Genomic DNA, 25,459 nt, shown 5'->3' on the forward strand with positions numbered 1-25,459 from the left:
TTGGAATACAAGGTACGTATGGAGCGTTTCGAAAGAAAGCTGGACATGTGTATTGAGAGAGAAAGAACGGATATAACTTCAGCACCGTGGTGGCCAACTAAGGACCAGCCGGATACTGAAGGACCATCAGAAGAAGACACTGCAACATCACGCCGAACAAAGAGACCTAGAAAGCCTTCAACACCCCCATATTACCTATTAGGTGCTGAATACTACGAAGGCCTTCTTTCAGCTGAGAGAAACGTTAGCGCTAAGAGTGATGAATATGGATATATTTAGAAGTTACCCAATCAAATTGTTCCTTTATTCCCATCTCGAAGCCTCCAAATGGAAAAGAAATATTCCCGATTCAAAGCTAGCAACGAACGTGGTAGTTTCGAAATGGGAAAAAATCCCAATTTGAAACTGACTACTAAACGGATTCCTGTAGTCCTATCTCCTGGTTAGTTACTCTTAGCTTCGAAATAAGAAAGATTCGAAAGCACAAAAAATCCTATTTCGTAGCCAGCTACGACTACGAGCTACATCTGGCTACGAGATGGGAAAATCGTTTCCATTTGGTAGCTAGCAAAATGAGAAAGCACAATTCTTATTTCGTAGCTAGCTACCAAGACTGGCCACGAGAAGGGACTATGGGACTAAAGGAAAATGTTTGCATGAATATGAATACCAATACAAGTTACAACACGCTTACCGACGTCGGCACTAGAAGGATGTACAGTAAGCCAATTGATTCTTAAGCTACCATAGATAGATAGAACTTTTATAGAATACAATACAATCGCCACACAGTGGGAACCTTATTTCAGATTTTCATTTTGTTTTACAACATTAGTTGACAGACTGTATAAAATTGACAGAAATTGGGTAAATTAAAGCGATATTGTCCTTTTTGTGTTTAATTTCGGGATATTACATAACATATATAAATAAATAAATATCGGGGCCTCTATTCCAAAAGCGTGCGACGGTCAAATTTTACTAGATTATAATTACCAATGCAAAAAAGTCTGATAGGATCTGCTTATTCCTTAAAGGTATATTAGCGCTTACAAGCTTTTCGAATACCTACACGCTCAAGAAGAATCTGAAAGCGAAAAAAAAAACGACTCGTAATATCACAAATATATTTATTGTATTATTGTACATTATGTTTACATAACACAGACGAACTACGATCACTCTGAGAATGATGAGTTGAAAGAAATATATATCGATAAGAGATCCCAAAAGGGATCAATAATCAAAAGTTGATTTCTTAAAACATTGTGCTAAATTTGAAAGGTAAGAAAGTTCAAGTACGAATAAGTTGTGCTTCGGAAGCTTATGTCGGCACTCGTCAATCCTAATATACATATCGGTACAAAATAACAACATTAAAAATGTTAATATTTACATACAATTTCATTAAACTTTACGTAGAATTTATAAACTGTATCAACTTATTTTGTGTCGGAATTTCTTCGCAAAAATTTGTAGTTAATTTGAATGAAATAAAAAGTAACGGCTCACAAACATATTTTTTCCACGAAATCACTTACACAGGCCTGTTTAGCAGCAATCAAGTTATTATCTGTCTTTAATAAAATTAAAAATAATGTTGAAGTTAGTCGTTACATGCGACAAATTTCTTTTTAATGTAAAGAGAATTAACTCGACAGTAACCTATTGGTCTGTTGGTAAATATTTCATAATGTACCTAAATTAAAAATAACAATCAGTAGGTAATTTAAAAACTAAGGAGATTGTAACAAGGTAGGTACAGCTTATTTTCATTAGTCACTGAATTTGACAATCAACAAGCTAGAAGTTAAATGACTAGTGCTTAGCATCGTTCCGCGTATTACGAGTTAAGTATGCGAACAACCGAGTTGCTCTTCTTTAAACATTTTCAGTAATGTGTTCTTATTCTGCATATTATAACTGTTATTAAGTAGTATTCCGTAGGCTTAAGTTTTCTTGCAGTTAATTGTATTGTATTGTAACTCTTTATTGTACATAAAACATATGAAAATTACAGTTAACAAGAGAAAGAGACGTACAAAGGCGAACTTATCCCTTAAAGGGATCTCTTCCAGTTACCCTTTGAACGATTGAAAGGACAATAGAAACAAGAGTAGGCACATAGAAAGATAAAAGGACCGAAAATTTTAAATTTACTTAAACAATAATGTTGGTACTCCTAACAAGTAGACACAAGAGCCAACATTTTGGGATTATTAGGTACACGAAAAAGAGTAGGCATTCATCCCTTTTCAAGTAGGTAGCTTAGTACAGACGGCGAATTTACGAAATTATCTTATATGTATTTATTTTAAAAACTGGAGAATCCACTAATTCAAGACCACGATCTAAAATTTGTTTTGGGTTTTAGTAGATTTTAGATAAAGATGCATGATAAGAAAATCATGTGATTTAATATTACTTTAATTTTAACCTAGGTACATTTTTGAACCATGTACCCAACATGCAGGATCTTTTCAAATTTTGCTGTGCTACTTTTCTTTCTGCTGTAACTCGTTCCAGTGTGATTTGCGTTGCCCAACGGGTCAAAAATTTGATTTCGCACAGATAACATATTAGAAGTTATAGGATTAAAATTTTCATAAAATGATTATGTGCTGTTTTTTCCTGTGGTTTATGGGTATCCCTTCACATCTTCATAGCAGAAAGGAACCGACTAACGATGTGCTAGGAAGTTTTAGCTGGCGGAAAAGGCATTATCAGCAGTTAATTGCCCGTGTAAGTGACGTTGGGGCGTTTCAAGGCCTTTTATTACCCCAACTGGGGATTTATTTAGCTTTTACTATATTATTGCTACTACATAAAGCTGCGGTGGTCTAGTGGTTTCATCTGTAGTAAGCAGAGGGCCGTGAATTCGAGCCCGGGCTCGCACCTCTTGAGTTTTCGGAATTTATGTGAGAATTGTAATTCCCAATCCGCACTGGGTCCGCGTAGGAACTACAGACCAAGTCTTCTCTCAGAGATCTGGGTGCACTATTCAAGATTAAAGCCCCGTCCCCATTTAGACAATGCGAGAACTTGCACATAAGTTTCACTAAATTGCGGCATTTATTTGATCAACTGAATTCATTGTTTCTCAATAAACCGCGATGTAACCCATCTCGCATGCAAGTTCTTGCATCGTCTGAATGGGACTTAAAATTGGGATCCTCTTTATTCCGGAAAAGTATAAAGCTCCCGCCAGACGCGGACAAAGTCGTGGACAACAATTTGTGGTACATATTTGCTTGGTAGTTTTAGTAAAACCTTCCTATGTACTGTTTACCGATTGGGTTGGCGATAATGAAGGTGTGGTCATGGTGTCAAGCCCGCTATGCGTCTACAGATTGAACTTTATTCGCTTTTTACTTGAAAAAGGGATGAATGCTGCCGTAATAAAATATACTAGTCACACACACGACGAGAGAAGGAAGCCGACGATCGATGGAAGGATGCAGGAATGTAGTGTAGCTTTGTTACTCGTCAACTCTTATTTTTGTTGGTTTTTGTGTGCAAGGCTCCAGAGCGAATAGAGCAGAAAGTGGGTAGTGGTAAGGGAAACTTAAGGAGAAGGAGATTACACTGGTTTTGTGCTGTAATGTGTTTTTTATTGATAAATAAATAAGTTAAGGAGGGTTAAGAGCGGTGCGAGGATTGAAAATAATCTGGTTGCAACGATATAATGTGAAACTTCTAGTTTTGACATGACAAACGTCAAACCTAAAAAGTGAGCTTGAGACAGTGCACAAACAGTATCCACAAAGTATTAAAAAAAAACAATTAATTACAATTCTAAATATTCGTAAATGAATTACTGGAGGTATAACTAGTCCACAAATTTCATGAAAATTTAGGAAGACAATTTTTTTAAAAAAGCTAAAGAAAAACCGACAGTGTTTAGAAAAATATTGATTGCAATATTGATTATTTTTTATTCATAGTAAAGAGTAAGTAATAAAACATATTTCATTTTCAGTTGAGAGATGAGATTCTCCATATTTTCCATTTTAACATTGTCAGTTTAAGCACTTTCTATGCTGATAAGTATCTCTTGTTATTATCGAACAACATTATTGCTTCTCTTCATAATATCTTTTGATAAATTTGATATAATGTTAACATGACGATATGCATTCATTACATCTATAAAATAAACATTTTATTGCATTTAATTTCTTATTTATTATCTAGGATAAAAATATAAACAGTAGGTTAATGTTCATTAAATAACCTACGAGATTATATTAAAAATTAACACATCGCGCTGATTCATTCTACTTTATATACAAAGATGAAATATTCAATTGTACTGCAAATATAATAAAACTGTAAAATTTGCACAAAATATTTGGTATAATTGAACACATTGTGATGACCTTTTTATTGGGGATTCAAACTTAGCGCTATTTCATTAATTAAATATTCCTCATTATTATTAAAAGCAGCTTAAATATTTAAATTGGTCAACAATTTAAAACGTCAGTTATGTATGAAATATGATGCGTCAAAAGTATAAGATATGTGTAGGTATGTGGTACTTGGCAAAAAAAATTGACTTTTCTAGACTTGTATTAAAGAGTTTGTTATATTTAAAAAAAAAAACGATGGCTATTCACGCATGAAATGTTTATTCATACCCATATGTGCAGGATTCTTCTGTTAAGTACATTATGGTCACTAACCATTCCTTATAGGCCAGCATCGAACCGATTATCTTATGTAAGTGTTAAGAAAATAAGTTGCCTTTTTTGCTCCTGAACCTCAAGCTATTAGATATGTTATGGATTACATAACAAATCTACTAGTAATCAATTAAACGGTAAGCGCTTTGTGACCAATCACAGCGTAATAATTGGCTAATTTCACGCAATTTAATTTTGCCAAGTTCCAACTAACCAGTGCAAATAAGCTACTCATGGCAGGAGCAGTTCCAGCGTTCATGCTGCCGAAATAATAAATAAATTATCATATTACCTCAGACAATCGTTCTAAAATCTAGCCTAGGCTTAATTCTCAGTTCCGAGTTCGTTCGGTGGCTCACAACAGCTAGCGTGAGCGTATTGTCTATAATCATTCCCTTAGGTTCTTACAACTTGGCCTATACAATCTGTACACTTACATATAATTAAGTAACGATAATTTAAGTATGAGTCAACATGCTTTGGACCATATTCTGATGGGATTAAACCAATACAGCAATACTTAGCGAATGTACAGCGAGCTAATTACATTATAGATTTCATTAAACGCTCTAACAGTTATCGATGAAGTTTATAAAGGATATGGTTAGTTTTAGAATAGTGTTAGTTTCAGTCTAATTCTAGATCACACAGGAGAGCGACAGTCAAGAGTAAGTACATTGATTAGAAAGGCTTAACGTTGAATATGGATTCCAAAATGACCTTTCAACGCTAACTGGAAAACCTCTCGAAAATTTAACTTTAACACTAACAGTAATTTTTGGTGTTTCATTATTATGATTAATACTTTTTGCGCATTCTGTTTTCCAATAGTAATTTTGTAGTTTATTCTATTTATCCGTATTGGTTACGATGGTTTCTTCAGCTGAATGGTTGATCGGTGTTGTTGATGGTGATCTAGAAAATAAAATAAGATATTTAGAAAGACTTTCTTTTTAAAACAACTTTAGCACGAGAAGAAAATACGAGTAAGAAATGTACGCTTATAGAACCATTATTAACTGAAATTGATTTAAAAAGATCGTTTGTCTTTGACGATCCTCGTATATTTAAAGATGCTATCGCACAATTTAGTTAAGCCAGCCCTTTAGCAGGATTGAAATACTTTTCTATCTACAGAATCTCACCGGCCTTAGCACAGTTGCGAGGTGCTACCCTGGCATCTGTGACAGTAAATAAATATCATGGGCCAATTGACACCAATTGACCGAGTCCCAAACTAAGCAAAGCGTGTATTATGGATACTAGGCAACGGATAAACATACTTATATATAAATAAATACATATTAAACGACCAAGACCCGAGAGCAAACATTCGTATTATTCATACAAATATCGGGAATCGAACTCGGCACCTCAAGTTTCGTAGTCAGGTTCTCTAACCACTTGGCTATCCGGTCGTCAATAGCGTGATGGTCGTGGACATAGACTCTTCTGTTTAACAAATATTGAATTGATTGATTGCGCTGTTGACGCTCCAGCTGTGACGAAAGCACCATACGTGCAGTAGCAGGCACTTAACATAAACATATCAATCTCACTGGTACTAGCACATGTTTCAAAATGTTCGCGTGCCACCTGTAGCGACACCCATGATAGTAGTTCTACCAGACTCTCATTAAGTGGGTTTCACCGGTTTAGCACACAGTTTTGAAGCGCGTGGTAGCTGCAATTACAGCACGACAACTGCAGTGGCGGGTTTTCACCATGCAGATAGAGTCAGGGGCTCATCGGTCTAACATAACGTCACGGGGCTCTGACGCGACAGCTGTGATGACAGCATTATTAGCAGCAGTGACGCATAGGTCTTACAGGTCTAGCACGCGGTCTCGGGGCGCGCAAGGCTAGGCGCCTGCGGCTGTTCGCTAGAGCGCAGTCGCAGCAGCTAAAACGACACTGCAATACCTACAGTGACACATAGGGTCTCTCCGGTCTAGCACATGGATCCAGAGTGGTTGGTGCTACGACTGCTCGGCGGAGCGCTGTTGCGGCAGCTGCGAAGATACCTACTACGATAGCTGCAGTGATACATAGGTTTCACCGGTCTAGCTCATGGTCTAGAGCCTGGCAACTGCGGCTGTGACTGCATGCTAAGGAGCTGTCGCGTAGCAGCGATGACATCACAATAGCTGCAGTGACACATAGGGTCTCACCGGTACCTACCTAGCACATGGTCTCAGGGCGCGCGGGGCCTGGCGGCTGCGGCTGCGTCTGCTCGGCGGAGTGCTGCCGCGGCAGCTGTGACGAGTCCAGTACGATCGACGGCCGCGGCGGTAAGTTCTCGCTCACCATATGGGATAAAGACAGGTCGCTGGAGGCGTTGGTCTCACCTGAATAAAAAAAGGGCGTTAAAGCTTTATTAATAATAAAGACAAACAGATTTGTTTAAGTTGGACACTCATGACTAACTTCTCGTGGTCATAAGGAGTCACCCATTACTGTGGTCGCTGCCATCGCGATACTCTCTTTTTATTGGCCGCATGGCGAGCACATTTAGGTACTATAATATAAAGATCTCGGGGCGTAATTCAAAATTGCAAAAATAATTCTACAGTATTCTTGTGAACGAGATCCAACCCTGATAGTGTTTGACGACACCACGACACGAAACCGAAATGTTATGGTATAATTATGCGGAAGCTTATCAAATTAAGCTGGTACTTAGCAGGTACCTGCTTTAGGGAATATCAAGCAGCTTAATGCAGTGTGGTGGCTAAATGGAGCAAATTAGGTAGCTAAGCCGCATTTATTCCTGCCATGATTTCTTTGAGTTACAGAGAGCTCTGTGGTTTAGATTAACGTCGAATAAAACATGGATATAATTAATCTAATTAAAACATGAGCGTTCACTTGTTGTTTGATTGTAACTATTTAGGTAATGTTTCTCTTGGTCTGATCTAATTGCAAAAATTGTGTCATCTACGTCTTGCAAAGCCGAACGTTAAATTGATAGATAAAGACAAACGATTGCTAACTTAACGTTAGCTTAACAACTGTCTATACTTATAATAGAGTGACTGTATGACACATAACAGCGTAAACCTCTAGAGCTAGAGACTTGAACAGAACTTTGGCACAAATACCTATTCCTTAATTAAGATACTATAAGAGGAGATTGTGTCGAAATTACCACGAGAAAGAAAGTTATAAATTTCTAGGATTCCGTATCTGGTTCTAAAGGACAAAAAATAAAAGAAGCTAATTTATGAATAATGTTTAAGAATAAGAAATAATTGACTAACCAAAAAGGCTTCAACAATAATTTCTATTCTATTTCTAATCTTTTCCAATAGAAATCTAACTTTCACGATACAAAGCAAACCATTTACAGTAGATTTCTTTAATTGGTTTCCTAAATGAGACGTACCTAAAAGGCGATAAACGAGTTAGTACTCCTCCTGCTTATCATTAGATTGTCACTTGAAACTAAAGCTACAGGTGTTTAAACCGAAAAGGTTTCATGTTACATTATAATGGCAATCAAATTGGAACTACGTCGTGTTTAATACAAGGTTCAATTCCGGCTGTATTCTCTTGTAAATACGGCACAGTATCTCGTTGTTAATCACGTGTCAAAGATAGATGGGGCAGAAACAATTGGGTAATGGACTACGGGGACAAAGGCATTAACTTGAATGGAAAAAGGTGTAAAATAAAACAGGAACCATCACTTTGATTGATATAAAGTGGATACGTTGTATCGTGAGAGCCAGTGTTTAAATTTTAAAGAACAAAAGTATTAACTTATTTAAATACTGGAATCAGCTGAGAGCGATTACCTAATCAATTATTCCAGAGACACATTACAGGCTTTGTACTTCTCTGTGTACGAGTATCTATCTGTGTTTCTATTGTTTTATTACATACAGCACTAATAAAAATGAGTACCTGAGCAACCAAACTTTGCTTAGATTTTTTTTTTAATTAAGTGTTCCAAAAAAATCCTACTAATATTATAAATGTGAAAGTTCGTAAAAATGTTTGGATGTTTGTTACTCAATCACGTCTAAACCGCTGAACTGATTTAGATGAAATTCGGTATACAGATAGTTTGAGTTCCAGAGAAAGACATAAGATAGTTTTTATCCCGGAAAGATTCATAGTTCCCGCGACTACATACGACGGAGTCGTGTGCAACAGGCTAGTATATGAATAAAAAGGAAAATAAAAAATTAATTCGCGTCCCACTTGCACTTGAATCCTAGACCTCCAGTCTGCAAGTTCAACACTACACCACTACACCTACCACTTCACCACCACGCTGATGACGAGTTGTCGAAATAATAGATCTTATTATACGTGAAATTAACACTACAAAAAAATCGTAACAACTCAAAAACACGCGTTTTCCCAGAGATACAAATAAGCTAAAATCGATTGTTCGCCCCCAAAAGCCTCTATATAAATTTCGACGAAATCGTTTGAAAAGTCCGAGAAAACTGATATAAATAAATATACAAGAATTGGTCGTTTAAACGTATAAGATTAATTTAACCCGCAGCTTAACTTTCAATTACTTAACTGTAAATTTTGATTTTTAGTAGGTTACAAACAGTTAATAATAAAATGGTTAAAAAGTGACGCCATTATTCAGTCTTACAATACAAATCCTACATGGAATATGGCGTACCTATCGACAGCTCATTTAATAAGTTTCTGTAAAAAAATCACTAGGTAATTATAAAAGATTTTTGCTGATTGTACTTTTTATTGACATACATTATCATCCAACCGCAAATTTCAAGTCGATCTGATCACTATAAGTGGGCCAAGATAATCTTGCAAGATTTGACCAACAAAAAACAACAAACAGGGAAATTAAACAAAAGCGTTTAATAAGAATCTGTCAAGTGCGAGTCGGACTCGTACATGAAGGGTTCCGTAAACAGTTCGGTAAAAGTTTTTCTTAAAATTCTTCTAACATAAGTTTTTTTTGCTAACTGTACTTTATGCCCCTGGTTACTAAAGTCCTTGTCAAGACGAATCAAACGAGTCCAAACTCGATGCGGTCATGTCGTTTATCACAGAGTTCATATGGTCACCCGCTAGCTTTATCATCAGATTACCTCCATGTCATAATAATATTGCATTGTCATCAGATTTATACATGCATGTAAAATTTCAGCTCAATCGGTTGAAGATATCCATTTCAAATTTGAGTTGAAAGATTCCACCCAAGCAAACATAGTTACATTACACAGCAAGTAAATATAATGCTTGTAATAAGTTTTTGTTAAAAATTTCATTTTTAATTCAAGCTTTTTTTGCCGAATGTACTTTTTGTTGACTGTACTAGCATTGTCATCTAAACTATACATATCTGTACCAAATTTCAAGTCGGTATTATTAACTATTGAGGAGTTCCCTCCTGCAGAGACGATCCTGGCAGGACCACCAAGATGTCACTATCAGTTTATTGTATTGTCACCATACATAAGTATGCCAAATTTCAAGTCGATCGGAACACTGGAAGTGGGTCAAATTTAGCTTCCAAGATTTGACCCTGTGACAGACGGACGGACAGACAGACAGGCAGATAGACAGACAGACAGCGGCACCCCCCCGTTGGCACCATTTGGCTACGGAACCCTAAAAAGTAAGTTAGCTACCTAATTGGTGGCATTAAGTCTTAGTACCTACTCCATTGACTAGGTTAATATATGTTTTTCTACCTTCCGTAATATTTAGTATTGTAGCGTGTTTGAAATCCAGTTCACTATGTAATTCCTTCATCAATTAATTCATTGTCAAATGTTTTTTTTTTTTGTATTTAGAAAAACACTCTCCGTTTCTTCCAATCTTGTTTATTTCGACGTAAACGTAAGAAAAACAAATTACCATTTTCAAATTAACTTCTCACCGACACGAAAGCGACACTGAAATCACTGTTCCCTTAATTAATGGCTATCAAATTAACGTCACCTCAAATTTCCAGCAAAATATTTTTTCCTCATTAGGTACATGCAACTTCAAATTTGCCCGTGAAATTACTTGTTGCCAACAGTTGCAAGCTTTTGATGGGTTTTTAATAGCCGGAAGCCATGGTGATGTCGTCTTTGTGACATCATTCTGAATACTGTGACTGACATTATACATTAAGAATATTTCAATTATATACTCGTGCCTTTATTTCACTACAGGTACTAGGTTTTTGTCTTATTAGTCATTGGTTTTCCAATATTATTATGTGCCCATTTACATGGTGTTTAAAAATATGTACTGTAAATGATTTTCAAACAAGTCTTGATTTTACTTAGTGTTGAAACTGTTTATAAAGTAGCACGAAGCATATTTTTAACTGCTTAAAACTTCATGCACGATTCATGAAAATTATTACCTGAAGGCTGTCTCGGAACTGGAAGCAATACTTCACCACAAGCGTCTTCGCCAAGCAACGGTTGCAGTGGACTCGGCAGCTCTCGACTGTCAATCGCCGATGATCTTCTCAGGGAATGTCTAGAACATATTTCTAGTAAACTTGGGCAATGGAACCGAAAATCCAATGGACAGGTATCATGAAAGTTATAACTTTGATAAGCTATAAATTCAACAATTAACTCTTTGTCAGGCCGTACTTAATTCAACGCTATCTACAACCAAATAATATTTGTATGTTGTATTTTTAGTTCGCATTACATTTATTTACATCCCTAGTGCTGTCTGAAAAGTCACATAGGTTTTAGGCCCACCTTTGGCTACGAACTTCATTTAAAAAGACCATAAGTAATCTAAGTTTTAAACCCGTAAAGATAAAATAGTGTCCACTCGATCTTCAAATATTTACCTGCGCCCTAACCCTTGACTGACCTACTGTCTGAAATCGTACTTCAGCTTGAAATCGTGCACAGCAAACTATTATGAGAACTGTTACACTAAATTGGGATGAGGTATTGCTGAAGCAAATGAGAGCTAAGTATGGAGTTCGATTTTTGTTTGTACAAGGCTAGCTACTATCAAAAAATACGTGTTTGTTGTACCAACGCAGCTCGGACATCAAGAATTGGAGTAAAAAGTTGGTCGGAGATGATAACTTAGGTAAGTTACTTGTTAACTATCAGTGTTGAATCTAAAAACTTACATATCCGGTAACTTTCTTAGCTCCTAGTGAATTTTAATTAGAGAAAACAAGACCTTACATTACACATTCAATTCAATTTGTACAAGCAAAACTATATATCGTTGAAAATTTTAAATATTCATAGTCTGATTAAAGTACTTATGTGACAGTAGTACGTATACGATGTAGTATAATTCTCATGATCTCTTTCTAACCTTACCTTTGACTGATTCTCCGACCTACCTCTGATGCGGAAGCCGCCTGTCATTAACTGTGAGCAAGGCGGAGCTTTGAGGAGGCACTCCTGGCTGCTCCCCGCCGCTGGTGTTGACACACACACTGATGCTGATCCCACTGACTTCGCCCTCGCCTTCCGCCTCCTCCTCGTATCTGTGCAGCACAGACTCGATTTCTAGGCTACGGTAGGTTGAGACAGTTTCGGTTGTAGTAACTTCGCTATCATTGATGAATTGACGAATCACATTGATGATTGCGAAGCCGCTGCTATGGATGTTCAAAGCTTACATATGTACAGCTATAGTAAGGTACCTAATTTACCTAGTTCGTTGTTCGTTTATTCAGGATCTTCTAAGCTAAAAGCTTGAATCATTCTCACTGCAAGTGAAGACTACTTAATAAGCACATGTAAATTATAAAATGTAACAGAAGCATAATGAACATATATCCTTCCACCAACGCCTGTACGTACCGTCGCTGAATGAGGTTCTCCATGATGATGTAGTCATCTTCTTCAGCTCCGCGGAGATGTTCCTTCTCCATGAAGAGTGCGAACTCAGGGTTTGACATTTCGCTCGCATGACGACGGCGCACGGAGGGCGACGCGGCTCTGGCAGGTGAAAGTAATCGAGATGGATGGATTGGTGTCCTTGAGAAGAATTACATTAGTTCAAAGACCGAATTTCACAGCCAATTACTCATTAAAATATATTTCCAAAGTTACTGATTACAGACTAGTATAAACTACGACTTGATTTGCTGTCCTTGACACCTATCATTTCGATAAAATGTATGCTTGGTTGGATTATTGTACTTATTGGAGATTGAATAAATTTCAAAATCATCATCATTCATGCTTTCTTTCAGAAAAAGAAGGGTTGGGTTGTTAGTCTCCACGCGGGCCTAGTGCGAATTGGAAACTTCACGAACACCATTATCCATTCACAGGTTTCTTCACCGAAAAGCTCATGGGGAATTTCAAACATTTCAGAAACTTCTCTGGTTTGGGCGAGTGAGCCTCTCCATGACAGGCTATGTCCAGGTCGAAAAACTAGGCTTATTTTCCAAATATAATCAAAATTATATCACAATGCTAAAGTTTGTGAGTGTGTGGGTTTGTATTTCTTTGTTACTCCTTCACGCGAAAACGGCTTGACGGATTTTGAATGAAATTTAGGTTGGTATGCAGATATTCAAAAGTCTGCAATAAGACATGGCTACATTTTACCCCGATATTACTACGGGATCAATGTAAAGTCCCACTCAGTCCAGAGACATGTACATTTTATACGCAACGTAAATGAAGACCAATACGAGTATGTAGTTTTGGGACTTTCTATGGAAATTTAGGAAAAGAAAAGTTAGGAATTTCAATTCAACTGCCCGATCTAATAGTTTACGTAAGCGAAACTGAGGGTATAGGCAAATACATGCAATACATAATCATCGTCATCATATCAGCCGTAAGACATCCACTGTTAGAGATAGGCCACCCCCATAGACTTTAAGTTGCTTCTATTGGAAGCGGCCTGCATCCACCGGGAACCCGCGACGTTATCCTGGTCATCCGTTCATCTCCTACTAGCTACAGCCTAGTAAGTGGTAGAAAGAGGTAAAATGTCAGTACTTAGCACTTAAAAATACTCCACCTTGGCGTATGTGGCGGCGAGAACAGCCCATATACGGTCTCCAGCTCATCCGTGATGCTGGTATACTCGTGCATAGCAAGCAGCAACGATCTTGGCGCCCCTCCGACTCGCGCACGCCCTGAACCCATCCCGGCTGCTCCTCCCGTAGCTTCCCATCCAGATTGTTGACCTACAGAAACCAGAGCCCTTATTGTCTCACGCACTTCGAATCACGACCGTTTTCGCCACTTCTTTCTGTCAAACTGTACAAGACGATGGTAGAAAGAGATGCTATCGTGAATGTCAGCGCGTTAGACAATACGGCCTCAGAAGCAATTAGGATGATGACGACACCATTCAACTGACGTGCTTTTTTGAGCTGACAACATTATTCGCCCAGAAATTTTATATGGCAATTGCTAGTTACTACGTCATTGTCACGTATTTGCCAAGTCGATCTGTTTCGAAGCAACTATAATCTAATTTAGCAGTTATTTAAATAAAAATTTGGTTTTCGGGGCAATAATTTTAGGGGGAATTATTTAAAAAGTTCCATAAAAAAACTTGCCAGTAGTTGAATTATGCACTGAGCCAGCATCGACAGCAGAATTGTCAGGCTCCGAATGAGTCTGACTATGTTGTCTTCTAGGAGCCAGGTGCTGAGTCGAGTAGTGACCACCCATGCCGCAGTCGTTGCCACCTTCTGAGCGCCTGGTAACCACAAATAGGTTAATCTCAGTGTTCTCAACTGACTGAGTTGCTGACTGGGTCAACTTCCAATCGTTGTTTAGGTGTAGTAAGTGCACGTTAGGAGAGATAAGTGTTTGGCCAAGTGAAAGTAAAGGAAGGAGAATCAAACAGTATTCTTTAAATATGTGTGAATTTGTAATAATGTGTGCCAAGTTTTTTTTTTGGATATTGGATAGGAAACAAAAAACTATTTTTGACTAATCAATCGTGGAGCTTACCTTATGGTGTGTGTATGTAGATGATTACTGGTATTGTAGATAATAAAACTTTTTTTTATTCCAATGCATTTAAAACATACAAATTACAGGAAATTGAAGGCTGATAGTAAAGTGCAATGATCTATAGGATCCGTTATTTCAAAACTTAGGCAGAAGTGTGGCGTAAGCTATACGCAAAGTGGTACTCAAATACATAATTATTCAAATCAACATTTTTTGTTTCAAAAATGCTATTAGGACGTAAAATAAGAGTAAAATACGACAAATATGCTTTCAGTATTCAATCATAACACAAATATTATGATAGATAATGTAGATACAATAATTCGCATGTGTGAGTTACGATAGATAGTGCAAGTTTGGTAACAGTTAAGTGAGCGTGTGTAAGCTATATTAATATTATAATTAAATAAATATGATTATTTGTATGTTTACATAGTATAATGTACAAGGCACTACAGCTAACTACATTGCTAAATTTACAAGCTAAGCCAACTGCCAAATGAGTCTATTTGACTTACTGTTTCCATAACCGTCTCCTAACAGATGCAAGTAACAAAAAATAAAATTAAAACAATCATGACGATGAAAATTTTTGATTGCATTCACATCAATACAGTTGTTGCCAATTTTATGAGTAAATGAAAATAAATGATTTGATAAAATTTGAGGAAACATGTGAAGGGACAATGGAACCAATGAAACAGCTGATTATCATGCTCGTGACGGACGCTACTATGTGACTAGTCCTATGTATGTTAGCAACAGTAGCCAAGATGTGTGAATCAAACATGTTGTATATCCATCCTTATTAAAATAGTTTCCTTGAATGCTGAAACGATTTCAGTAACTAAAAAATCAAAAACAGTAACCTAATCAAAGGTCCTTTGAAAACTATGACACCAGATGGCTAGTGTATTCAAAAAAGTGTTAGCCAGTGATAAAACATAACGATTCTTGATGTACCAGTCGAATCCAAGATTTGTAAAATACTTCATTTTTCTACATTAGAAATTCATTTCTGAAACTCGCCCTTGTTTTTCAATAGATAATACGATTTCAGTAATGAAAAATATAACACCAATTTTGTATGAATTCATTAATTATACCTAATAGTTTATGCAATTTTTTCACTAAAATATCAATTTAGGAAAAAAACGGAGTATGATCGCCGTGAACGGGAAATTTTGCAATCCAACCGCTAAATAATAATTTGAACCTTTTTCACAACAATTTAATATTTGCTCTAGTGAAAAGGAATGAAAATCGGTCCAGAATCACGTAGAATTTAATTCCAAATATGTGACTTGATATGGGTTACGCTACGTAGACTCAAAGTTTTATCGTAGTTAAAATATTCGTGTATCAAATGAATCGGATTGAAATCTAAATTAACGTACAATCAAAACCTCATAAACCAGATTAATGTGGAGACATTTTAAATATACATACCTTCTAGTATTAGCTGTTCTTCTAGTGCCTGCAGATGTTGTTCTGGGCCTTAAGCTTGCCAAGTCCGATGGTGGCTCATTTGCTTCCAAGAACGCGTCATCAATAATCGATGGAACTGTTTGGATAAAGTTTTTAAATCTTTGTCAGTATTACATTTGTAAAAGCTCTACGGCCATTTAATATTTAATGTAGCATCGAATTAAGAAAAAATAAAGCCTTGACCACCATTAGCAAAACAGGAATCTTTTAAATCTTGATTTGATATAATAAATCAATATTTAACACAACAGTATCTAAAGTTTGTTATTTATGCTGAAATAATCTTATGAATGTCTAACTATCTTATTTGATCTTTGAATTCAGCTAGCTCCATAAAAAGCGACTTGATCCATTTGACAGAAAAAAGTTCGATATCAATCAATATTACTCTTACCTTTTTTATCTTCGCTAGGTTCCGTCCTATTGCTTTCTGAGCTCCTTTGCCGCGCCGTAATCACCGGTGGCTGCGTTCTGATTACCGTGATCTCAGCACGGGCAGCACTTCCTCCCGAAGACGTGGACGATGAATCCGCATCTGCCTCTTTCTCCCCTGGCATTGGTATCTCTGGCCCAGACTGGGGCATTTCATCCTGGTGCACAGGTGATTTTGGTGTTAACTAAAGAGGATAAGGGGTTTAAATTTTTTTGCGCTCCTTGAAGAAGCTGATTTGCCATAACTAGCGTTTTTATATATGACAGTACTAGTTCAAAATCGGATTGCATGATTTGATCCTATTAACTTGACTTTCTTAAATAGCAAACTTTACAACTGTAGAAAACATGTAAGTGATTAAAGCATAGTCCATAAAACTTGTGAAAAAAGATATTCAAGAAAGCGTAAGAAAATTTAAAAGTGATAAAACTAGGCAATGTAAGTAAGAAAATTTACCGTCGGTTGCAATGTCTGTAATCAAAAACTAAAATTAGCATTTGCCATGAATGTAAAGAAAGATATAAAAAGGAAGCTGACATCGAAGCACGGGAAACAAAAGGTACAGAAATAATGAAAAATGTCAGTGGTGCTGTCTCACACGACACAATGCGTACAAAACCACGTTTATTGTAACCTTAGCCCATTTAAGCATTCATTTGGCTTATAATTTACGCTATTTTTCTAAAAAGGGAGTTCAAATTTTAAGCGATACTAAATGTTTGATGTATCCCAACGAACATAATTTCTTTAGAAATTAACAATAGGCGCTTTTCGCAAAAAATAAAGACACATTAGTAAAACAAATTAAAGATTAAAATAATGCAAGACAATGATTAATCGATTTTAGTAACATAAAGAAAGTAAATTGATTTAGTCGATTTTTTAACTTTGATACAATCAACGGAGCAAAAACTAGTATTTAGTATGATCTTGGACAAGGGCTGTTAAATGAATTGAGATGATAATCAGTATTAGATTTGGACTAAATCTGAGCCTGTAGCGTTTGTTTTCAATAACAGTCAGTTAACATGTCCAATTTATGAAAGAGTCGAAGTAAGTAAATTAAGCGGAGGATCATATACGCCACTGTTCTCTCTCCACACTTCATATCCTCAATTAAGCTTTTACCTTTAAAGCAAAAGCTGAAGATGAAGATGCTTATGTTCGTTGGGATGTTATTAAAGATTGTCAGAGAGTGCGCTTACATCGGAGGGCTGTGATTGCTCGTCTTCCTCCTGCACTGGTCGCACGGCAAAGCGCGCGGCGCCCGTGTCGCTGTCCGACAGTACCTGCCGCCACGTTTAGCCACATCCAAGGTATGTTCCTACTAGTTCACAGTTGTTGTTCGTTCTACATGTTGAACTGTCATACGCGATGGAACTAGTTGGAGCAGACCACATTCAGCAGTCGCGTAGTTGGTGATTTGAAAATATACGTGCCAGTAATTGTGAGTTTACTAATCAGATTTATAAAGGTTATTTTTTTTCTACAAACGATTTTAATAAAAGTTGAAACAGACTGTGGTGTAGCTCACCGCAAAGTGCTCAAAAGTAAAACAGTGCACAGCGGAGAAGATTAAGCTTTCAGAAAAATTTATAATGATTAGTAGAATTACAACCATTTAACTTAGTTCTTAAAAGGGTGACATATGTATTATTTATAACTGTAGACAAGTGAAAACTAATATAACTCTTTTTTAGAATTAAGAAGGATAAATAGAAGCCAGATACGACTTTTTGGAATTTTTGTTATGTACATGTACTTTGAGGCTATTAAGATGTATTGCTTTCATAATTGCACACTATTCAAATGACCAAATATGACTTTCAAAAGCTAGAAAGACTGCCAAAACGTTTCTTTAATTAAAAAACTTGTAAAATATGTAACTTGTTTAATGCCATACAATTGTCTAAAGATAAAAATAGAGATGTTCTAGCAGTTTTACACTTATACACCAATCATAACTTATACACCACGCAGGACACCAAATGAGACGTATGTCAATTAAATAGGGCATCAACACAAAACATCGATAATTAATGACATGCCAGAATAACAGAACATTGCATTAGTAAAATTAACACTCAGAAGCATTCGTTGACAGTAAAAAAGTATTGATTTCTGAATGTTAAACAAATATTGGAATGAAATCTAGTTGGGTGAATAGAATTCAGTATTTTGAGTACAATGGGAATGGCAAATTATCCTCCACTTTCAACCTAGCCTAGCAAGAGGTTAAAAAGTAATACCTAATGAAGAAAATGTAAAGACAAATTACTAGAAAATATACCGACTGCTTTCAGGATACATGGTAATTTTTAGTGTGAATATCAAGAATTATTGAAATATATCTAAACATCAATACCATTTTAAAAGACGGTTCAAGTAGATATTTTATGATGATACTTTACCATAAATGTGTATAAAAATTTCCATCATCAGCCTCATTTCAATTAATTTTGTGTGTAAAATAATAATTTCCGTTAGGCCATACGTACCTCAGATCTATCACTGGTTGTCCTCAGTCTTGCAGCGGCAGCTTGGAAAGTTGGCGGCGGTGGTCCCAGTGTGTCTGTTGATCCTCGGTTTACCAAAGAAGGATGAGTTGCCATGAACCTATGTATCACAGCTAAGTGGTTCATTGTCTGTTCAGCTACGTCCTCCAACTTTCTTAACCTAAACTCTACACTCTGAAAGAACGATTAATGATTCAATTTCAATTTAGTTTTTGTTACCTTTACAGTAGGTAATGTCTCATGTGACGTACCTGTACTGACTGTATTTGGCAATTAGCTTTTTGATTTAAGTCTTCCATCTTAGTAGTGATATGTTCTACCCTATCAGTTGTATTTCTCACTCTTTCTTCCATTGAATTTGATAATTTAACTTCCTGAAAATAATTTTCAATCAGTATTTCTTCATGGATTATTGTTAAAATAACAATAAATCTCAACTTGCTTAGGTATTGTGATCTGACAGGTGAAGTCAGCAAAGTTACGCAGTGCAGGGCAAGTAAATTGATAGATTGGATTGCTTACTTGTTCCCTAAAATAACCTTCGACGCATTCTTCTTCAAAATCGTACAACCGCTCCATATCTTCTTTTTCTAAAAACAACTTCAGACCATTGTCGTACTGAAACCGTTGATGTGACACGTTTCTCGTCACCCATTTGCATGTAGCGTATATGTGACAGAATATTATAATTGGCGGAGGCAACACCGGCTTTCGTTCATATTCCATCACCACTGTGAACCTTTGAAACATCCATACCTGTAGGATTAGTAAAATAGCTTTTATACATCGTTGCAGCCTGCATTTTTAATTATACGTACATACTATTTTTTTTAATAAGTAGTATTTTACGAAACTTCTCGTGTTTTACGTGCTATAACGATATTGACTGTATTAAATATTAAAATTTCATAAAACGCAATTTTATTTTTAAACTCAAATAACAAAACACAACAAAACATGCGTGTACAATAACAACTAAATGGCAAAGTGAAGTTCCAAAAGTACTGCCTTTTTTTAAATAATAGGACGCAGCATAGGTCCCTTTGTTACTCTACAATAATTCAATTGCTGCACGGCAATATTTTTGAAATTCTAAATAAATAAAATAAGCAAAATAAAAAGAAAAACCTGATGCGAGACTTCATTGACTTCGTTAAATATATTGTTAAAGACGGCAATTAGGAGATTTATGAGCAAGATATTGGCGACGAGGAGGTATATCGTCATGACGATAGGCGTGATCCAGCGGCCCGTGACGCATTTGTGGTCCTTGATGTCTAATCCACACTCGGGGTCGATTTCCGGGGCAAATACTTCGCCATATAACATGAAGTATGGTTGGAAGAATATCTATAAAGAATAGAAATAAAATAAAAATTTAGGTATGGGACCAACAAAACAAAATAAATTGAACTTAATTCAACTAAAACGTTTAAATAAAATTAACTTATTCATAAAAACATGAATCTACTTTTTCCCTCCCGATAAAGAAGGTTTCAATACTTAAACCCTATAAACTTCTACGTCTAGCTAGAATAAACGACGTCAAGCCTACTACTCCTACCAACGTTCTAAATTGAAAATCAAATCTCGCAACAGGACAAACGAACAACATCAACAGCTACTATAACGTGGCCGCAAACCTGGTGCGAAACACCGTTGACTTCTATAAAGATGTTATTGAACACTGCTATAAGTAGGTTAACCAGTAGAATGTTTGCGATGAGAAGGTACACGCTCATAACTACTGGTGGCACCCAGTGGCCCACCCTGCACTCTTCAAGGCCTGGCTTACCGCAAGGAGGTGCCATTTGTTCGGCGAATACCTCTCCGTAAAGCATGAAGTATGGTTGGAAGAACACCTGAAAACGTTAGTAGTTTCGATGTGTTGCTTTGTTAGTTCGAGGATGATAAATATGATGGTGATAAGATAATACGATAATATTTATATATGATGACGGTTCATTTAGACGAAGAAAGAGAACCAAAAGTTATTCTACTGGTAAAATCAAATTAACACTTCAATAATATAAAGTGTGACAATATTTCAACAGATACTAATTTATTGTAGCTTAAATTGCAATGAAACTATATAATGCTATTTAATAATGTCAAACAGATATTTAATAAGAGTCATGTACCAAAATAATAAGACTTTGGGATTTGTAATAATAGCTTGGCCATCCACTTAAAGGAATCATTGAGATTAGTTATTACTTACTTCCCTAATGAGGTACCAACTAGCTTCTTTATCAGGGTAGAGTATTGCTTGCCTCGCGACTCCAAACGACATTAGCACCACCAACAATAGCACCACAAAGTATATCATATTCTTCACCATCTTACCCATCATTGTGACTAGGGGTCCTGGAAATCATAAAAAAATACGTATTAAATAAAACATTCACATTGAAAATAAAGTTAGCAGTAAATAAATGAGATCAATTGGACTTACCTAAGTACTTATTAACTCCTAAAATGTTCAGTATCCTTAAGTACCAGTAGATAATATCGACGCAGTATATAACGCGGCCCACGTCCATGGAGCTGATGCGCAAACGCAGCGTTAACCCCACGAGGAAGAATATTATGAAACCCGCATCGTAAGTGTTCCACATATTCCATGCCCACACACTGAACTTATGTCTGTAATGAAACAATCAAAAGCTTGAGACACAATCTAGTGCCCAATTAAAGGGTAAATTCCTGTTATTGTTATGTCAAAAACAAAATTTTCAGTTAAGATAGATTCTTACAGAAAGTAATAAAGAAAATGAATATATTAAAAAAATACATCAATCAACCATTCAAGTGATAGGGACCTCAGGGCTGTGTACTTGGTCTTTAACTATTAATACCTTATGTTAATAAATATATTTATTATTATATTATACGATACCTACTTAACTAATCTAACTTGCAAGATTAATAAATTTAACTTGTAAGTTTAATAACGTTCATTAACTTACCTAATAGCAACAGGTTCGGACGTAACAATTTCCCTTACTTTCTCACATAAAAACGTTATTATATAACAAATAGAATAAATCTCGGGCCAAGACGGCGTATGACTCATCTTGACTAATACTGTATACGTAAACATCAATAGGAACAATATGTAGGCGATCTGAAAAAAAAATATATATTTGTAAATGTAAGTAAAAATTTAAGAAAAAATAGTATAATTTGTTCAACTACAGTACTACAGTACTCGTATATAGGTAGTTCAAAAAGTGTAACGACCAGGCAGTGAAATAATTTAAATAATTTCTAAATTTAGAAAAGTGGACACTTCCATCAATCTGATGAAACTACATCTGTTAGAAAAAGTTGAGATCGCGGAAGGCGTACCAAATTTAAACTAGTACGAGTGGGGCCATGGCTTCATAAACTCAATTATCATGCGATTTAAATCAAAAAGCACGATCTCATTTTAGTTATATTATACCACTCAAATAATACTGTACCTGCCTTCTAACTGCGGCTATGATTAGTAATGTATTCAACTAAAAAGTAGTTTAAATTGAAGCCTAGACAATATTGAAACAAATAAGTAGGTAATTAGAAATAGTTGTCTTTATTTTATCGATCGTTACGAAACTTGACCTCTTGTACTCATACTTTCATCGGTAAATGAGGTCAAGTTAAAAGTGAACAAAGGATATTTGTTCTTCTTTGAAGTAAGTTAAACTTTTCATAGTCACTTTTTACATTTGAAATACAGAAGAGCTGTCTAGACTAACTTTGTAAATCACCAAAAATTTCTAACGTGTTACTAGACATAAATATGCTACACTGAAAACAATTTAGGACACGCTATCTTTTATACTGATTTACTATTCAAAGTTAAATATTGTTAGCTCTTTATTCAAACAATAGTAGATTGTTAAACAAGGGTTGAAAGTGATCAATTACATCCAAGATATTGGGGCGCACGAGCGAGCAAAGCGAGCGAGGGTGCTTATAGTTCGCGGGTGTAATTGTTAATTTACACTCGAGTTGAACACTCTATTTTTAATCACAAATGCGAGGAAATAAAGAAAAACCATTAAAAATGTATACGCAATTTGTAACAGAGCGGAAAAAAATGTATCGTGCCAAACCGTCTTTTTTTTTTAATGGTCTCGCACTCTGGCTCTTTCAGCCAGCACTGGCCAGAAGCATTATGCCAGCATTAGAGGTAAGAATTACGCATAACAATCTCCTTTTTTACCAGTTCGTGAATACAAAGGAGCACCATTCGAGTTTTAAATTAACTGGCACTTGAGGTATTCCTTCTTTGGCCTCTAGGTTGGCAACGCATCTGCAATACCCAGGTGTTGCAGTTGTCTATGGGCGGTGGTGATCTCTTACCACCAGGAGACCCACTTGCTCGTTTGCCATCCAGTCGAATAAAAAAAAAAAAAACTTACATCCCTAAAGATGTAAATCGAACTTACAACACGGATTTCAAGTTAAATTTGCAAATGCAACCTACTTTCAGAGCTTAAGTGATGAAAAGTAAATAATTTTTAGAAAATCATGAAAATGTTCTATTATTCATTTGAGATGGAACATTGCAAAAATAGGTACCGACATAGAAGTAGAATTAGTGAGATAGAAAGACAGGCTATTCGTCATCACAGCCGCTACAACGTGGTCGAAACGTCGACTTACTTTTTAGCAATATTATTTTACTAGCTTTTGCCCGCGGCTTCGCCCGCATGGAATTCGGTTATCGCGCGCTGTTCCCTCGGGAACTGTGCATTTTTCCGGGATAAAAGTAGCCTATCACTCTCTGGCCCATAAACAAACTCTATGACAAAAATCACGTCGATCCGTCGCTCCGTTTCGACGTGAAAGACGGACAAACATACATACAAACATACAAACACACAAACACACACACTTTCGCATTTATAATATTAAAAGTATGGATTATTCATAAGTCCAGTTATGAGAATAATATAGAGTAGAAACTTACCGAATCAGCCCAAAACTTGGTGATAGGCGCCGTGAAGAATTCATAGATCTTCTTTCTCAGCCTCAACGGCCTCATCCTCTTGTCTTCAGGCGCATGGTATTCCGGAAGCTCTCTGTACGAAGGCTCCCAACCAATTTTACCCACTTTCCCGTTCTGGTCAACCCTCGTATCACATTCGGCTCCTGACCCAATCAACGCCTGCTTGAGTCCAGACAAAATCATCTATAGTTCATTATCGTACCGAAGTACTGAAGAAACAAATCTTGAATTGAAGTATTTGAGTTGAATTTGAAAGATGCAATGTACGGGAGTATTAAGCGTATTAAAAAGCCAATACAACAATACATAGTAACAATAAAGACAGATTAATACATCACATAGAAAGCTATATTCAAATGCGCGTTAGTGTACATTGTAGGTAAAGTTAAAGAAACAGTGCGCAGAATCAACGCAAGCTGATTTTAAATTAGTTATCCGGATCATAAATATTTGAATAGAAAAAGGCAGAAGTCGAAGTAGGTTGAAATGATAGCGTAGCTTGACATCGACTCAGTATCAAACCTAACTACGGACCACAAGGACACTTTGAAGTTCAGCCAGAGAGTTGTCATCGTTTATGTTTCACCTTTGAGCGAAATTTCGTATTACATCTCTATTAACGGGGAGTTTTAGTATATCGTTAAGTTTAGGATAGCCTGTTGGAATTAGTTATATCTTGTCTATTTTGTTCAGTACTTGTGGACAATTAACAATTTAAGTATGCTTTTCAAGTCTTATCTTAACAGCCGTTTTATTGTTGCTCTTAGCAACACAGTAAGTCAAGCAGTAACAGTTTTAAGTATCTATTGGCAATTTAATTGGCAATCAGGACAACAAATTATTCCTTTTAGTTATGTCTTAAAAAAATTACAACATGTAGAGTCATAATCATAAATATTTTGTACAACGTACGTACGTTATCAATACTATTATGTTAAAAATATCTATAAATTTCTATGTCACCAATCTAAAGGCCTGTGTATACATATTTGACGCGATAGCTGTATCTATTTTTATTACCTCAGTACCAAATATTTGTTTTCCATGTAAGGAAAGTCTAGACTTAGTTCGCTGTAGGTAGTTATTGGTGAATAACGATAACAAATATATTAAAAAAATGCTTAGAAAAGAAATCGCATCATAATGTTTAATATTTTTCCTTGACCCATTTCGTAGCTATAGTGATGTGATGACCTATAAACCCGCGTCATTCCAAAGTTTTATCCTTCTACAATTCAAAGCGCCAACTATCAGCTTGGAGCCGTAAACAGTTACCATGACGTTAATCTGTCGATCGAAAATAAGCACGTTCAAGAAAAATATATGCTTTCAGTTTTGATAAAAAGGACCGATACTCTATAATTTTGTGTAATAGAGGTGAACCATAAACGGATAACGTGACCTATAAGGTGAGCACAAAGACA

General features: G+C 36.1%; 1 protein-coding gene across 24 annotated transcripts in view; it reads right to left on the reverse strand.

Moving 5' to 3' along the window:
* Window positions 1-1,113: 1,113 nt before the first annotated feature.
* The window catches only part of Trpm (transient receptor potential cation channel, subfamily M), a 343,650-nt gene continuing 319,304 nt past the window's right edge, over window positions 1,114-25,459 (reverse strand). For 5 of the 24 annotated variants that reach the window (XM_074097925.1, XM_074097926.1, XM_074097914.1 and 2 more), the window contains 20 exons: window positions 23,997-24,197; window positions 22,003-22,160; window positions 21,489-21,679; window positions 21,255-21,400; window positions 20,162-20,383; window positions 19,556-19,789; window positions 19,285-19,407; window positions 19,016-19,207; window positions 17,723-17,806; window positions 16,974-16,988; window positions 16,479-16,701; window positions 16,046-16,160; window positions 15,115-15,132; window positions 14,194-14,336; window positions 13,647-13,815; window positions 12,470-12,646; window positions 12,004-12,177; window positions 11,041-11,159; window positions 6,867-7,033; window positions 1,114-5,600 (listed from right to left, as the gene is read on the reverse strand). In XM_074097925.1, coding sequence (XP_073954026.1) covers window positions 6,867-7,033; window positions 11,041-11,159; window positions 12,004-12,177; window positions 12,470-12,646; window positions 13,647-13,815; window positions 14,194-14,336; window positions 15,115-15,132; window positions 16,046-16,160; window positions 16,479-16,701; window positions 16,974-16,988; window positions 17,723-17,806; window positions 19,016-19,207; window positions 19,285-19,407; window positions 19,556-19,789; window positions 20,162-20,383; window positions 21,255-21,400; window positions 21,489-21,679; window positions 22,003-22,160; window positions 23,997-24,197 — 2,871 coding nt within the window. In that variant the 3' untranslated portion in view covers window positions 1,114-5,600. Of the gene's footprint in view, window positions 5,601-6,866; window positions 7,034-11,040; window positions 11,160-12,003; window positions 12,178-12,469; window positions 12,647-13,646; window positions 13,816-14,193; window positions 14,337-15,114; window positions 15,133-16,045; window positions 16,161-16,478; window positions 16,702-16,973; window positions 16,989-17,722; window positions 17,807-19,015; window positions 19,208-19,284; window positions 19,408-19,555; window positions 19,790-20,161; window positions 20,384-20,676; window positions 20,896-21,254; window positions 21,401-21,488; window positions 21,680-22,002; window positions 22,161-23,996; window positions 24,198-25,459 lie in introns of all 24 variants that reach the window. The other 19 variants (XM_074097938.1, XM_074097928.1, XM_074097915.1 and 16 more) reach the window with 15 other exon arrangements.

The sequence above is a fragment of the Choristoneura fumiferana genome, chromosome 14 (genome assembly GCF_025370935.1).
Source record: "Choristoneura fumiferana chromosome 14, NRCan_CFum_1, whole genome shotgun sequence".
NCBI classification, from domain to species: Eukaryota; Metazoa; Arthropoda; class Insecta; order Lepidoptera; family Tortricidae; genus Choristoneura; species Choristoneura fumiferana.